Source organism: Terrapene carolina, unplaced genomic scaffold, assembly GCF_002925995.2.
Source record: "Terrapene carolina triunguis isolate 2854851 unplaced genomic scaffold, T_m_triunguis-2.0 Scaffold95, whole genome shotgun sequence".
NCBI classification, from domain to species: domain Eukaryota; kingdom Metazoa; phylum Chordata; order Testudines; family Emydidae; genus Terrapene; species Terrapene triunguis.
This window is the reverse complement of record NW_020664446.1, coordinates 16,950,967-16,966,484: the sequence shown is the minus strand read 5'-3', so window position 1 is coordinate 16,966,484 and position 15,518 is coordinate 16,950,967. Positions and strand designations below refer to the sequence as shown.

Below are 15,518 nucleotides of genomic sequence, written 5' to 3'. Positions count from 1 at the left end.
GTTTAAGCTCAAGAAAGAACAGGAAGAAATAAGAGTAAATTTTCAGTACTATGTGAGACTCAGTAGTAATTCTCTGTTAGAGTTTAGCTACATGGACACTAATCCAAGTCACAGTGTTACCTCCCTCTATTACTTGCCCTGGCAGTGGAGTCTATATGCTGTGAACAGGTGGGACTGAGTGATTAGAGTATCACACAAAGGGAACCTTTTTGCAGGTGCATTTACAATAGCAGGAAATGGTGAATACAAGACAGCAGACTAAAGGAACGTTACGTACTATGCATGAAAAGAAATGGACTGGAATTGACTATTTTTCAAAAAAATCTATTTAAAAAGTGGTGTTATTTAAAGAAATATATCTGAATACAGAGCAGAGCTGTTCAGCAAAGATAGTAACAACAGAGAAGCAGACTGCATTACCTGGAAACTGGAAAAAAAAAATTGAGGCTGAGTCTTAGCACTCCTTGTATCCTTTTCCTTGGGATTTTCAGAGTAAAAATTGGGGATTTAAAAAAATATATGCTGTAAAACTAGTAATTTCTGCTCCATTTTTCAACATCTTTGGAGACTGGAAATTATACAACTATATCATCACTTCAATATTAGGGCTCATATCCTCGATACTTAAATTCAAATTATTAAAGCCAATTTTTCCTCCCTTATCTTTTTGTAAAAATCCATGTCACCTTTTGTATTTTTAAACAAGTGCCTCGATGATCTTTAATCCACCCTCTATTTTCAATCTCCTCTTGCCAACACACCAAGCATTCATGACCAATTTTAAGAAAATAAAACATGGATACACAGTAAGGAAAAACACAATAAAGGAAACTTTACAGTTCCGGCTTCCAGGTGAAAAGATATGTTAGTAACGTCAGAAAAGCCCTCAAAAGTCAATAAGTCACCAAAACCAGACCACATACATCCAAGTCTCTTACCAGCATTAAAGTTATTTCTAAGGAAAATTGCAACAGGCAAGTTCACACAGGTCAGATGAGATAGCTGAAAACTATACAGAGACCAACAGGCTTCATGTGACCCCAGAGAGTGTCAAGAAATTAAAGCCCAACTAGTTACAAAGCCTTTTTCTCCAACTTTCTGTTTGACATCATCAAATGTTGTAACAAGCCCAGAGGTTGGGGGGGGAGGGGGGAGGAAACCATAATTTAGAAAGGTTGACATCATACCTTACTTAGTAAAATTCAGACACAGTACAGCCATAGGAAAGGGCCTTAATGAACTAAACACTAGGAAACAGAGACCAGTAAAAATAAATAATTAATTAAAAGGCTTAGGGATTACTATCAAGTATTCTAATATTAAAGTTTCAATATTATAATAATTATAATAATTAATGGAGATATCCCATCTCCTAGAACTGGAAGGGACCTTGAAAGGTCATCAAGTCCAGCCCCCTGCCTTCACTAGCAGGACCAAGTACTGATTTTTGCCCCAGATCCCTAAGTGGCCCCTTCAAGGATTGAACTCACAACCCTGGGTTTAGCAGGCCAATGCTCAAACCACTGAGCTATCCCATAATTCATATTACATGCTTTTGTGCCCTTTCTTGGTGCTAAATTATTTCTAAATTTAAGTAATGGTGCCCAGACACTTTGGTGATGGCCAACTTAGAAGCGTGTGTGATTTCTGTATCCTTTGTCAGATGCAAGTGGTATTTTTATCAGAAGACAATAGATATAGAATTAGGGGAACATTACTGAAATAGGTTAAATAATTAATACTTTCAGATTACAATGACAACCTTTGAATTATTAGATGGGTAGTTCAGTTCAAAGCTGATAATGGGATCTGAAGAAGTGAGAGTACAGAAATCTAATTCAGGCTGACAAGACAAGTGATGTAATATGTTGAACTGGAGAATATTAGGAAGGGATTATGAGGTGGCAGATGTGTGTGTGAGCCGACTATGTAGATATAAAGAAGCAGTGAGGTGGTATAGTAGCACTGCACTAGGCTGCATGAAAGAAAAGAAAATCAATATGACAAGGTGAAGATGAATTTTATTCCATTGGGTAAAATATTTTGGAACAATAGTAGTGGAAAAGCAAACGGATTTGTATTTAAAGAAAAGTAAGTACATGGAGCCCAATCCCTATCTCCATTTAAGTCCATGGAGTTTTGCCCTGGATGTAAATGGGAGCAGGACGAAGCCCATAATATAGGGTGCACCAAATATATTGTCTTGAGGATAACACTTTAATATTTATATAAACTTTTTAAGTAGTTATATGTTTATTATTATTCTGAAGGACATTTTCTATTTCAACAACTAGAGGTCCCAGTCAGGAACAAGGCCCCCACTGTGGTAGGCACCGTACACAGTCCCCACAAAAATGCCCCAAAAAGCTTACAGCCTATGTAGCTAATAATCCAGAGTTCTAAAGGAAAAACAAATATTACAGGAGTCAGCTATAAGGTAATAAAACGCACTTTCTTGCCAGTGCCCTTTGTTCCCCATAGTGCATTTTCTAGTGCTCTGTTCCTGCCTAGATTTAAATGGCTGTTCTTCTCTGACATTATGGGGTTCCATGTTTATTGTGTCTCTGACTTCCAGATCTTTGTCCTTGGTTTACTTAGAAAGGATATTTTTGCCTCTAGAGAGTAACTCTGAAAATTGGATTGGAAAAATCAAGCTGGGTTTTCCCTCTTCTTCTACATGATTAAAGTTTCTGCTGGCCAAATTATATCCCACTCCCTCCAAAGGTTTGTACTGTTGTGCATCACCAACAGAAATGTTTACTAAGTTACAAGATGGAACAGAATCCAGCTTGCTATTTCAGCAGAGCCAACAGGATTAAAAAACAGAAACTTCTGTCACTGCAGTAAGCAGAAATGACTGAATACATACAAAAGAAAGCATACATACCAGATGATTAATGTGCAACTTTTAAAACAGTCACTTTTCAGAATATAATTCACATTTTAGGTGGTTCAAACGGTGGCTATTCCACATAAGTCTAAGATCCCAGTCAGAATTTTCCCCCCTGAAATAATTGCTTATCTCAGACTATCAAGACAAAAGTTAGAATTAAAAATAGTTAATGGATTTAAAATATCCAAGGTCAAAAATAACATCTATTTTAAGTGACTAACTGCTTAATCTGTTTTCAACAGTAATTTCCTTTCACGGTAATGAACAAATAATATACAAACAAAAAGCAAGTTGAATTCCCAACAGCATCTTCCTTTAGATTCAGAGTGATAAGTCATAACAAACACCCTCTGTACATTTTTTTCATTAAATTTATTTGGTTTGCCTTTATGTACTCACTTCAACACAATGTACACATTCAACATTGTTGCAGATTCTTGAAAACCGATACGTCTTTCATTCTTTGGTATTTTATCCAGTACTATAGGCTACATGAACTGAATACCAATTATAGGGATCTGAAATCTGTTGGGAGACTTATCTTTAATACAGGATTTACTGAAGGGCTTGGGCTTTTCCACTCATTGTGCCATCAGCCAAGAGACTGGTCCATCTGATATATCTCGGCAAAATTTATTCTAGCTTAACAAAAAAAATTGAAGGGAAACTACTGTACTAAATGTAATCCTGAATATTCAGAATGGGAGAAGTGACACCAAAAGCATCCAAGGTCCTTCTCATTAAGTGAAAGAAGGAATCATTCACTATTGAGATAAGAACAAAAGCTTGCAGTAAAGATTCATTGGTATTTCAGTATCTTTTAATTATACTAACCAAAATATACACACAAAAATGTGTATTTTACATATACTCAAAAAAGTCACTGTGTTTCATAAGAACTTAGTATGTAAACATTAGCAAAATGTCCTTACTGCAGTAACAGAAGCAAATATTGTCAGCACTATAGGTTAGGTAATTGCATTAAAGATGCTGCCAGAAGAAAGCTACAGAAGCCCAGCGTTCAGAGACACTAATCCAGAAGACCTCACCCCATACAACTCCACTGATTTCACTAGATGAAAATAGAATATGGATCACAGATCTTGGCCTTGGCTGTTACATTTAGCTCCAATAAGCTTGAAAGAGGCTCTACATTCACATGCCTGGGTGAGAGAAATTAATTTTCCGAGGTCAATGTCATGATTTTAGTTCTCAAGTAGAGCAGCCACCAGGCCGCATGAACAGTTAATTACCAAAATGAAACATTGTTTGACTCATCCCTCTTTGTTCTCTACATCAGTTACATTCCAAGAGATGTGAATGCTGAACTAGCTGTAACAAATCTCTATGTTTTCTATAACAAAAGATTATTTTATCTCCATTGTAAAGAAGTCAGAGGGTTAAAAAGCTTTTATAAAATCTTAGCACTGAACTCACAGTAGTAAGAAAGTCATTCTGGCTGCTGGTTTTAGCAAATACAAAAGGCTTGATGTAAAGCAGCTTATAACTAAAATTCACATTTTGTTTTTAAAAGTGGAAACGCATTTTTTAAAAAGAGCAGATTATTGCTGTGTCTCAACAAGTCCTTTCTTTAATAAAGAACATACTGCCTTCATAGAAAATACATGTTTGACACCTAACAGACAAGATAGCTCGAGAAGAAAAATAATAATTTGCATGCCACGAATATTTCTTCATTGGTCAAAGTTTGGCAACAGTACAACTAAATTTCAGTAAGAAGGTTAAATGGTGTCATTCCAATTATGCTTCCAAAACTGTGGTGCTGATAATTTTGAAATTGTGAAACACTCTTGAGTGAAACAAGAAGGCATTATCTAAATCAAAGAGTTCTGGACTGAAGAAAAAAAATGCTGTTGTAATTCGGATTCTTGTCATGTGTGACTAAAGAAATACTGGAGGTTCCTCAAAATGTGTTGTCAGCAAGCCTGTTGGAACATTAGATATGCTGTGCAGAGAAAAACAAAAACAAAAACAGGAAAGATGAAACTGAACCTCGTCTTACTATGTTAAAACTAAACACACTAATGGTCATTTTCAAAGAGAAAAAGATTAAAAACCCACACCCACCTCTCATCATTTTATAAAAATGTAATACCCTAAGGTCTATTTCCTCGTCCCCCCCAAAGAATACCACCACCACGATCAGGATTCATTCTGGTGATGCGAGTTATGATTGCAAATTGGAGTGATGGGAGTACTGCAATGTTGCACTAATGGGAGATTTATGTTAATCCCCCACAATGATGATTGAATTTATTCCTAACTATCAAAAAAATTGAGCCTTTGATACTGGATCTTGATTTCTGATCATGGGATCATTGTACAGTTGGATTAGCTACTGTGCCCATATGTGTAAGCATACCCTTTAACTCATTTTATAGGATGTGCGGGGGCAGCTGAATACAAAGTTATATTAACTTAAGTATCGTGCACTTTGGAGGACCCATTACAAAAGAACTAAAAATACAAGTAGGGCATAAAGTTGCCTGCAAGAACTCTCTGATTACAAATATTTAGAGGACACAAAAATGACAAGCAAGTGCAAATAAACACCAAGCATACAAAGTAACATACTATGTAAAAATGATTAAAACTTAATGTAACATACATTTCTACTCAACCAGGCCATACCGGCTATACTTCTGTTATTCTAAGCATGCAAACATCCTACAAAAAATCCTGTGAACTTTACAATATTGTTTATCGAAGAGTAACTTCAAGAAGACAAAGCAGAATACTCATGTTAGATGAGAGGGCTGGAAGATTTTTTCCCATGGTTTAGATGACTTTGGTCACAACTGACTGCCAGATCTTGGGAGCTACTCACTGATTATTATGGCAACCACTCCCAATCATAGCTAATATTTTTTATCACCAGCCCAGATGGAAGAAGAAAAAAAGAAAAAAAACACTGGCCCAGCCTTGTCAAATAACAGCACACACAACTATACTCATACGCTCACACCTCCTCGGACACTTCATACCAAACGCTCTCTTTCTACTCTCACAAACACTTCACACTGGCTTCTGTATTGCACTGATCATTTCATAATTCACTTAATCATCACCTCCTACCTCAATCACCAACATCCTAAATTTAATTCACCCCCATTCATCCCTCTACCCACTGAGCATCATTCCACTTAATTCATCACTCTTTGCTCTCTCCATCTCTTGCAGTATCTTCCCTAATTCCCCCCCCCACCACCACCACAATTCACTTTCCCAAATCCACTGTCACTCAGCAGAGACTTTTCAAAACTATACTGGCCATCTCAGCCCCTCAGGCTCCTCACAGCTGCCTCAGCACGTTTCCCTAACATAGCAGCTACAGCACCAGTTGCACTCATCAGTCCCTGTTTTAAGGGTTTTATTTTCCAACTATGAGAAGAATAACTGCTTAGATTCTGTAGAACATGACTGGTCATGCTGGCCTGGGAAAAATGCTTACTTTTCCTAGAGGAGCAGGATTTTGCAAAGACTTTTTAGATAGTGCAAGCAGAGAGATATTTCTTGTCTCTGAAATAAAAATAACAAATGTACCAGAGGGGCTGGACTGCTTGGCCATCCAGGACATTACTATTTGAAATGAGGTTTCATATGCTTGCTGGCTAGCCAAGCAAGGGATGGGAGAGCTCTGAGCAACTCCTGAAGCTGCTGCAACTGTACAGACACTCCTGACTTGCTCATTAGCAAACAGCAATAGACTGTGATATACTGTACATCCATGCTCTTTCCCATGAGCGATACCGTGCGTGCATCTTAATGAAAGAGTGTTCCAGCCTGCACACCAGAAACCAGGAATGAGTTTGTTGTAGAATGATTTGCCACTAAACAAACAAAATTATGTAGGGTTTAAAAACAACCATTCTGTAGCGAGAACAAGTGAGTAAGGATTTTTACCTATAAGGACATAATATAAGAGACAAAAGCCAAGAGTGCCACATTACAACTATGATGGTATGAGATGCTGTAGATGGCATCTTGACAATTGATATAAGCAGTTGTGTTGCTAAGCAGTAGTTTCAAGTGTGTTTTTCCTTTTCACTTTGGTACACTTAAAGTGCAGTCAATCAGCTATGACATACTTCAGTGGAGCAGGACTGACATTAGGCTGGTACACTAGCCAGTTTACTAAATACCCCCATTGGCAATCAGTTACACTAGCAGCAGGAACATTCTGTTACAAAAATCTATTAAGATTGTCTAGCAGGAGCACAGGCATCTGGGATACTCCTATAAAAGTTCATATACTCTCCCACAGATTGAATATTTTGACCCCCATCTGTGCTTTTAATAAGGAAGGATACTGTCCTCTCTTGATTTTCATGCACTTCTGAGAACAAGGAAAGCATCAAAAACAGCTGTCTAAAGGGGGTAACTTTCCAGAACATTAATACAGAATGTCAGCAAGTTTTCTGGGAGCAAAGATGATTTCTCTCTATATATTTTAATACCTCCACATCCATAATAGTCAGTGCCTGACAATGGTATCATGTACTGCTACATCTGTGTCGCTGTAAGGTTTCCTGTATAGCCGCTCTATGCTGACGGGAGACTGTTCTCCCGTTGGCATAATTATACTACTCCCAATGACCAGCAGTAGCTATATTGGCAGGAGAGCATCACCCACCAACACAGCGCTGTCCACACTGGTGCTTTTGTCACTGAAACTTATGTCAGTAAGGGGAGTGTTTTTTTTCCCCCAACCCTGACCAAAAAAAGCTTTACCAACAAAAGCGCCAGTGTAGACAGCCCGAGTCACTGCCAAAGAGAAAGAAACTATTTGTTTCATTAATTTCTACAGCTCTGTTACGTCTTGGTTGCTTTGATTTTAACAAATAACACAAAAGCCAGGAAAAACAACAGGATGCTAACCAAAATAATATTTCCATTATCACCTCGAATTCAGACTCTGGCTCCTAGTGCTCAATGGAAGAAACTCTCAGAGCGAGGACCCTCATTTGGGATACTTACTACTTTAAAACTGTCATGTACTAAAGATATTTTTATTCTGAGATGCACAATATGCAGTTTATTATTTTGGTTCCTTTTAAAATGAGCTTGTGTCTTTTGGGGAAATTATGCTGCAATTCTCAAGCTATATTGCTTGTATTTGCCTGGGCAGAACTCTTTAGAAGGTAAATAATTCTACTCTCCCTATCCTCTCCATACTACAAACATGAACAACTTGCATCAGTTGGTGGAGGATCATTATAGCCAGAACCACAATTCACACATTGCAACAACATTACACACTTTGTAACTGCCTTTTTTACACTCTAAGCTTTGATGGGAAAAGAAAAAGAAAATGGTCTCCAAAATCATGTTCACCAAATTATGCTGGGATTTAAGTGCATGCAATTTATATGAAGGCAAAACTTACAAATTCAGGTATCTACACATCAGTGTTGCGGCTGTTCCGGACTGATATTCATAGTCCTATATATTTCTTTGAGAAGTAGCAAAGCTGTGTCTTCAGATTCCCTATGAATAAAAAGGGTCTGTTAGTTTTTTTTAATAACCAACATTCTGTTGCTTGAGGCAAGTCCTAAGAGTTGTTCAAATATTGCACAAGCCCCTCTCATATCTTTTCAAACATGCCAGAAGGCAGCTGAGTGAGAGAGAGGTGTAATTATGACTATGATTATGATCTATATTAAAGGATGTTGCCCTCTAAGGAATGCTGTTTATACATTGCCAATACACAGTTAAAAATGCAACAGAAATGATGCAATTGCTCAAATATTTACAAAGAGATTCAGCATACAGGTTATAACCACATTATACCCTGATACCCTGATAAAATAAGCAACAAACTTTCAGGCAAAGGGATCAATGCCAGGGTTTCCTCCTCCTGAAGGTTTGGCTCATTTCACTGGATGTCTTCCTGAGAAAACTTTTTAATATGAATTCTTGTGTATTACCTGCTATATGCTGCGCTGATTAGGTACTTTAATATGGTTTAGTCTACTAGAGTAACAAATCTTTAGATAGAAAAAAATAACTACAGACTGCCACCTTGTGGAGAACACAAACTACACGTAAATACTATTAAACATAAAGATAAAAAAATCTAGACAATGAGGGCTTGTGCAGAAGAACTCACCACTGGAATTTATTATTGATTAGATTAGGGAAACTGAACCACCAGAGCAAACTGTTGATACGACTGGCATACATCAGGATTGGAGCCTTGATAAGAACACCTCCTATACAATCAACTATCAATTTACCACCATGTAAACATTATCAACATTAAAAAGCCCCATGAGATATTACTTCAAGTCCTGTGGTTTAACCACTGGACAACACTGCCTATTTCTAGACATAATTTACATTATTTCTATAGAGTTTTTACTTTCCAACAGTCAGAAGACGTTTCAGTGTAGGGTGACCAGATGTCCTGATTTTTGGGTCTTTTTCTTATATAGGCTCCTATTAACCCCCACCCCCATCCCAATTTTTCATTTGCTGTCTGGTCACCCTATTTCAGTGGCACCTGGTAACTAGTGCAGTAAGCCACTTGTGCTTCTACTATTATGAAAATTATAGTAAAACCACACAGTACTAGTTTCACTCAGCAAAAAAAAAAAAAAAGGCCAATGTTTTGAAGGAACAATTTTAGTTTACTTTTGTTTTTCCAAATACCAACTGGTCTTTGCAACAAGAGAAAAAGATACAGTTAACTAATCATTTGGATGTTTGAGGATCAGTTGTTGTTCATGCTGTACACAAGTCATGTTAGCTATCACATGTGGTTTACATACATGTCAATGTCATCCCACACCCCATGTCTATTCAAATGTACTGTTTGTACTGTGGTAATAAAATGCACAAATCTAAGATACACAAAAGTGAGAAATTAAGTATGCGTAAGAGTGAACATAGATTGGCAGCTTTTTCCTTTCAACAGGTTATTGCTTCTCATGCAAGTCACTCTATATCCTGTACCATCTGAAATGCATGAAATTAGTTTTTGTTTTTTTTACCTATTTTTTTACATTCGAAATCCAGATAAAGTAATGGTGTTTTGCATGGCCAATTACACAATAGAATTGAAATTTCCCTTTTTATATCCTAAAAACCAGCTTTGAAACCATTGTGCACGTCAGCAGTAAAAATCATAACATATATCAAAGCTTTGAAGGAAGATGCATTTGTGGCAATTCTTTTTCTTTATGTTAAAATCTGATGACAGAGCATTAATATCCTGCAATTTCATTCCCACACAAAGTACAATAAAGTTTTGCTACTTATTGTGCTCTTTCATCATCTCTTCAGGAATGGTTTCATTTGAAAAGCTGTAGCTGTCAAAACAAATATGGTGTCCTTGCCTACCCTTGAAAATGATGTTTGCTACATTTATCTTTTTTTAACACCAAGTTCAGAATAGGATGAAAGTCAAGGCAAAGCATCATACGAGAGATAAGAATGTAAATTTGTTTCATTGCAGAAAAATAGCAGTTCTTATTTCAGAAAAAAATGATAATGCTACCTAGATAGGTGCATACACTTTTGAGAGTGACATTCCAAGATAACCCCAGAGAAAAAGATTGGTTTCTAAAGAACTGGATGATTTCAGAATACCAAGGATCTCACACACATTCTAAAATATCAGCTGAAACTCTAGGTGTAGTCAGTGCAAAACATGTCACCTGAAAAATAAGTCATACTAGAAATAGTACTATTCATCCAGGTACAACATGATGTCCAGAAAAAGAAGTGTTGGCCATTTAAATAGCAATGAAAACCATTCTCAGCTTGTGCAGGAGCAGAGGTGAGTGGAGGCCCATGGTGGCAGATGATTAAGGATGCTGTTATAAAAGGTTGAAGCTAAATTCATGCCATGAGATTCAACTGAAGTAGCAATGTCTTCAGAGAGACTAGCTAGATGACCTAGCAGCTGGATAACCTAAGTAGAACGTCTCTGAGCGATGTGTACAGAACTTCACGTGGCTGAACACAGCCAATACTCTACGTTAGAAGAGTCTGTGGGTTGAAACAGAAGCTGACGCACCTCTGCTAGGGTGCTGATTAACAGGACCTGGAAGTTGTGGGTCAGCCAAGAAGTAGCATTTAGACATGGCTCTCTTGAAGGCCTGATCTAACACCAGTGCCAAAAGAAACAAGAAGCTGACAGGGGTTCTGCAGGGATTGGTCCTGGGTCTGTTCAATACCTTCATAAATGATTTAGATAATAGCACAGAGAGTACACTTACGAAGTTTGCAGGTGATACCAAGCTGGGAGAGGTTGCAAGTGCTTTGGGGCATAGGTTTAAAATCCAAAATGATCTGGACAAACTGGAGAAATGGTCTGAAGTAAACAGAATGAAATTCAATAAGGACACATGCAAAGAATTCCACTTAGGATGGACCAATCAACTGCACACATACAAAATGGGAAGTGACTCCCTAGAAAGAATTAAAGATATAGAAAATATGACCTACGAGGAAAGATTGAAAAATTTGGGTTTGTTTCATCTGGAGAAGAGAAGACAGAGGGGACAACAGTTTAAGTACATAAAAGGTTGTTACAAGGAGGAGGGAGAAAAATTGTTCTCCTTAACCTCTCAGGATAGGACAAGAAACAATGAGCTTAAATTGCAGCAAGGGAGGTTTAGGTTGGACATTAGGAAAAACTTCCGTCAGGGTAGTTAAACACTGGAACAAACTGCCTAGGGAGGTTATGGAGTCTTCATCATTGGAGGATTTTAAGAACAGGTTAGACAAAACACCTGTCAGGAATGGTTTAGTTATTACTTAGTCCTGCCTTGACAGCAGGGGACTGGACTAGATGACCTATTGAGGTCTCTTCCAGTCCTACACTTCTACAATTTTACTGTATTATCTGAGTACTGCATAATCTTTATTCCTCTTCACAACACCCCCTATAAGGCAGGGAAATGTATTATCCCCATTTGACAAATGAGGAACTGAGGCAGAGACTAAGGGTAAAATTTTTAAAAGCACTTAACTGACTTCAGAGCCTAAGCTAATTTGTAAGAATCCCTTTGAGTTTTGTTTTGAAAATGGTTCTTTGGGACTTGCTCAAGTTCAGAAGCCTGCATAGATTCACCAAACCCAGGTCCTCCCGAGTGCCACGTTAGACTCTTAACAACTGGGCCATTCCTCCTCTTTGCAGTACTGTATTAAAGGCAACCTTTCTTTCACCACTGTGCACCAGCAAACCCAGGCCAAAATTGAAGGTGCGCACTCATTAGTAAAAATCCAACATAGCTTGTATTGTTTCTAACCTACTCCAGCAGATATCCCCCTTTCTACCACTCCTGGTCAATATCATACTGAGGAAAAATCCTGTGTAGAACACTGCTATTTCTATCAAAAATAAAAAATAAAATAAAATAAAAAAAGCCTGGAAAATTAAGCTCTATAGCATGACATTTGTCAGAGTGATCTTCTGAATTTTCATAAAGAAAATGCTAGAAACAAGCAGCAGCATTCTTGTTATTGTCACGTTGGTCACAGATAAACTGTACAAAAAAGAGGAAGAGAACTGGTAATTAAGTAAATTGAATTAAATATATATAACTACACTGGAAAAGCAAAATTTATGGAATTACAGAAAAGAATATGTAATTCTTACCAATAACACAAGTGACTCTGTAGAGCAAAAAGGTATTCATTGAAACTTTCTATTGGTTTTTCCTGTAGAACATAGTCAATACGACGTCCTCCATTTAGCATCCCGACCTTTACTAAGAAATCCTCATCCTTCGAAAGATCTGGACTTTCGGCAGTCTTTTCAGCTAGAATTGATAGTTTTAACATTGAAGTCAGTCACAAGCTCAACCCTTTATTACTGCTTGATTCTATGACTATAAACGGATGTCACCATTTTCTACATTAGTTTCTGGGAAGACAGTAGTAGCCTCAACTCAACTGTGGAATAAAACACAAATAAGTCCTTTGCTGTTTTCTGTGTGGCTTATTATTACAAATGGGGGTCTCTGTTTCTTTTTATTATAAATTTAAATAATAGTGCAACCTTGAAGCACAGAGTCTCTGCAAGACATTAGATACGTAATTAAGAACTACGTCTCACTATCCATTCATATGGTTTCATTCTATCATGCAGCAGTGTGGCTAATAACCATAAAAATGAATTGTTTCAATCTGTTTCTGCAGCAGCAATGACCATCCTTAATTGATTGTGTGAGACTAAGGAAGTGTTTCTTCATTCTATCCAGAAATAAAAAAAAGCATACAATGGTAAATAATACCTGTCAGAAAAGTGATAGCAGGCAGGAATCAAGCCCCCAACCTCCCAAGAGATTAATGTTTGTAGAAGGCAATATCTATTACTTAGACGCAGTGTTCATTTCAGTTTCTCCACATCCACTCTTTCTGACTCTTGTCTTATTACTCGGCTTGGCCTTCTAGGCAGTAGAGTTTAATTAAAAAGCAGAAATCCCACAGATGTTAAATATTTGTTTACTCATTTTTCTTAGAAGAGTGAAGGCAAGACATTTAGAAACTTGCTCTTGACATAAAGCTCAATTGTAAGATTACATTAATCAAAGCCTCCTTTGAAGTAGATGCTGTTAAAATTTAATTTAATAAAAGGCAAGGAAATACAGTACCAAATACAAAGTATAACATATTAAGAATCTGAAAAAGTATGTTTTCCTAGACAAGATCAAATTGTAATTAACTAAAAATCTAACATTTCTAACGTTCATTTGAGCTTTGATGTTTCCACAAATCTGAGATTAGCGTACTAAGAAAATATCCGTGAAATGTCAACCTACCTTCTACCACTTGTTTTTCTTCTTCCTCTTTAATTTGATTAGCTACCTTCTCCAGTTCTGCTTGCAGCTGAGTTGAAGAGGTATGAGCACGTGCAAATTCATTAAGAGTCTGCCAAGCGCTCTTCAAAGAGCTGATAAAACCCTGTTTTAGATCTGATCCCATACGAGAGAGAGAATCTTTCAACTCTAAAAAGATCACAATATCAGAAGAATTATTAGTGAAAATGTTATGTGAACACAATTTTTTTTAAGTAAGTACTAGCCAAAGGCACCAATTATTGGTGCATATATGCCCAGGCCTCTTATTCCTCTTGATTAAAAGACGACATAGAACACAGCATCTTCACTATGAAAGCAGAATTTTGCCACCCATATTTGAAGTAGATGCTGTTAAAGTTTAATTTAATAAAAGGCAAGGAAATACAGTACCAAATACAAAGTATAACATGTTAAGAATCTGAAAAAGTATGTTGGAAATGACCACTTCATCCTAACCAGATGATTTCTTCCTAGAGCTCCACAGGAAGTCAGAACTCCCTCCAGGTCCCTGACCTAACTTGGGAAAAGTTCCTTACAACCCTGAAATGTGTCCGTTTAACCAAGGGCATGTGAGTTAGACACAAGAGTCAAGAATCCAATCCCACTGGATATTACTACTGTCCCAGTAAGCACTGTATCTTTTCTTGACTACTCCACAGTGATGCCAAGCAGAAAGGCTGGCTAGCTCAGTAGCATGAAGATCAACGTCCACCCAGGGTGGGTCTAATTTTTTAACTATATGTGGGAGTGGCAGAGTTGCAGGCATTGGGGGACAGAGTTGGGGATCCAGTTAACTTGGCTACTACTACTTATCCTCAGAATCTTAAGAAGTTAATACGAACAGGACAATTACCTGCAACTATTAAAAATACACCTCCAATTAGTGAAGTTACTAGTTGATGACTGTTAGACAGCCTTAATTAGTTTTGAAAATATTAGCCCTTTTGTTAAACAAAGACAGTGGGTGCTCAATTTGAGACACTTTAAAACAGCCTGATTTCAGAAAGTGCTGAGAACCTGCCCTTTGAAATTCAGCCCCCTTTAAAGCATCTCAAGTTGGGTCCACAAGAAGACAGACACCAAAAATCATTAGTCCCTTTTGAAAATCTTGACCTACAATATTTGATGCATTAGAAAAATCATAGAATATACATATACAGTAAAATATACATATAAAAATATTTTACCGAGATGAAGTCTTTTTCTGCCTTTGTGGTGTGGAATGAGAACTGGTTTTATGTCCAAGTCTCGAATAATCATAGGTTCTACCCTATAAGCCACTGGGTCAAGCTGCAAATGAAGAGAAAGCCAGAATAACTAAAATTATTTAACATTTAAAAATCCAAAATTTTAGTGACATTTCAGTTAAAGAAACCTGTTGACAATTACTGAAGATAATTTGTAGATTCTGTCTTTTTCAGTTATCTCAAGTGAACTAATGTTTAGTTAAACTGTAAATCACTGCTGGTTCATTAACACGAGTGTTTTCTTTCTCTTCGATTCAGAGACTCTAGGAGAGGGACATGATAGCAGAGATGAGCATTATTTTGCCCCAGCTCTTTAACATAATACATCCAGTGCACAAAGGATCTCTCTTGCTACAGAATTAGCAAATATCAGTAACCATTCAAAACACCACAAAATCTTGCAATACACTACTCAACTATGTTGAAAGCAACATAGAGTCAAGATAAAACTCAGATTTTCCCCAGTTTTCAGTATTTCATATAGCTGGTATACTGGTTGGTAACATGACAAGATGGGGATGAAGAGAAGGATAAATCTATTGTATT

The 15,518-nt window shown here is 37.2% G+C and overlaps 1 protein-coding gene across 1 annotated transcript in view; it reads right to left on the bottom strand.

Annotated features, from left to right (window-relative positions):
• Positions 1-1,500: 1,500 nt before the first annotated feature.
• SEC23IP (SEC23 interacting protein) overlaps positions 1,501-15,518 on the bottom strand; it is a 46,299-nt gene continuing 32,281 nt past the window's right edge. The window contains exons 15-19 of the mRNA XM_026650904.1: positions 14,913-15,015; positions 13,687-13,872; positions 12,522-12,684; positions 8,301-8,401; positions 1,501-4,859 (exon numbers count right to left, since the gene is read on the bottom strand). Of these exons, the coding sequence (XP_026506689.1) occupies positions 8,320-8,401; positions 12,522-12,684; positions 13,687-13,872; positions 14,913-15,015 (534 nt within the window). The 3' untranslated portion in view covers positions 1,501-4,859; positions 8,301-8,319. The remainder of the gene's footprint in view (positions 4,860-8,300; positions 8,402-12,521; positions 12,685-13,686; positions 13,873-14,912; positions 15,016-15,518) is intronic.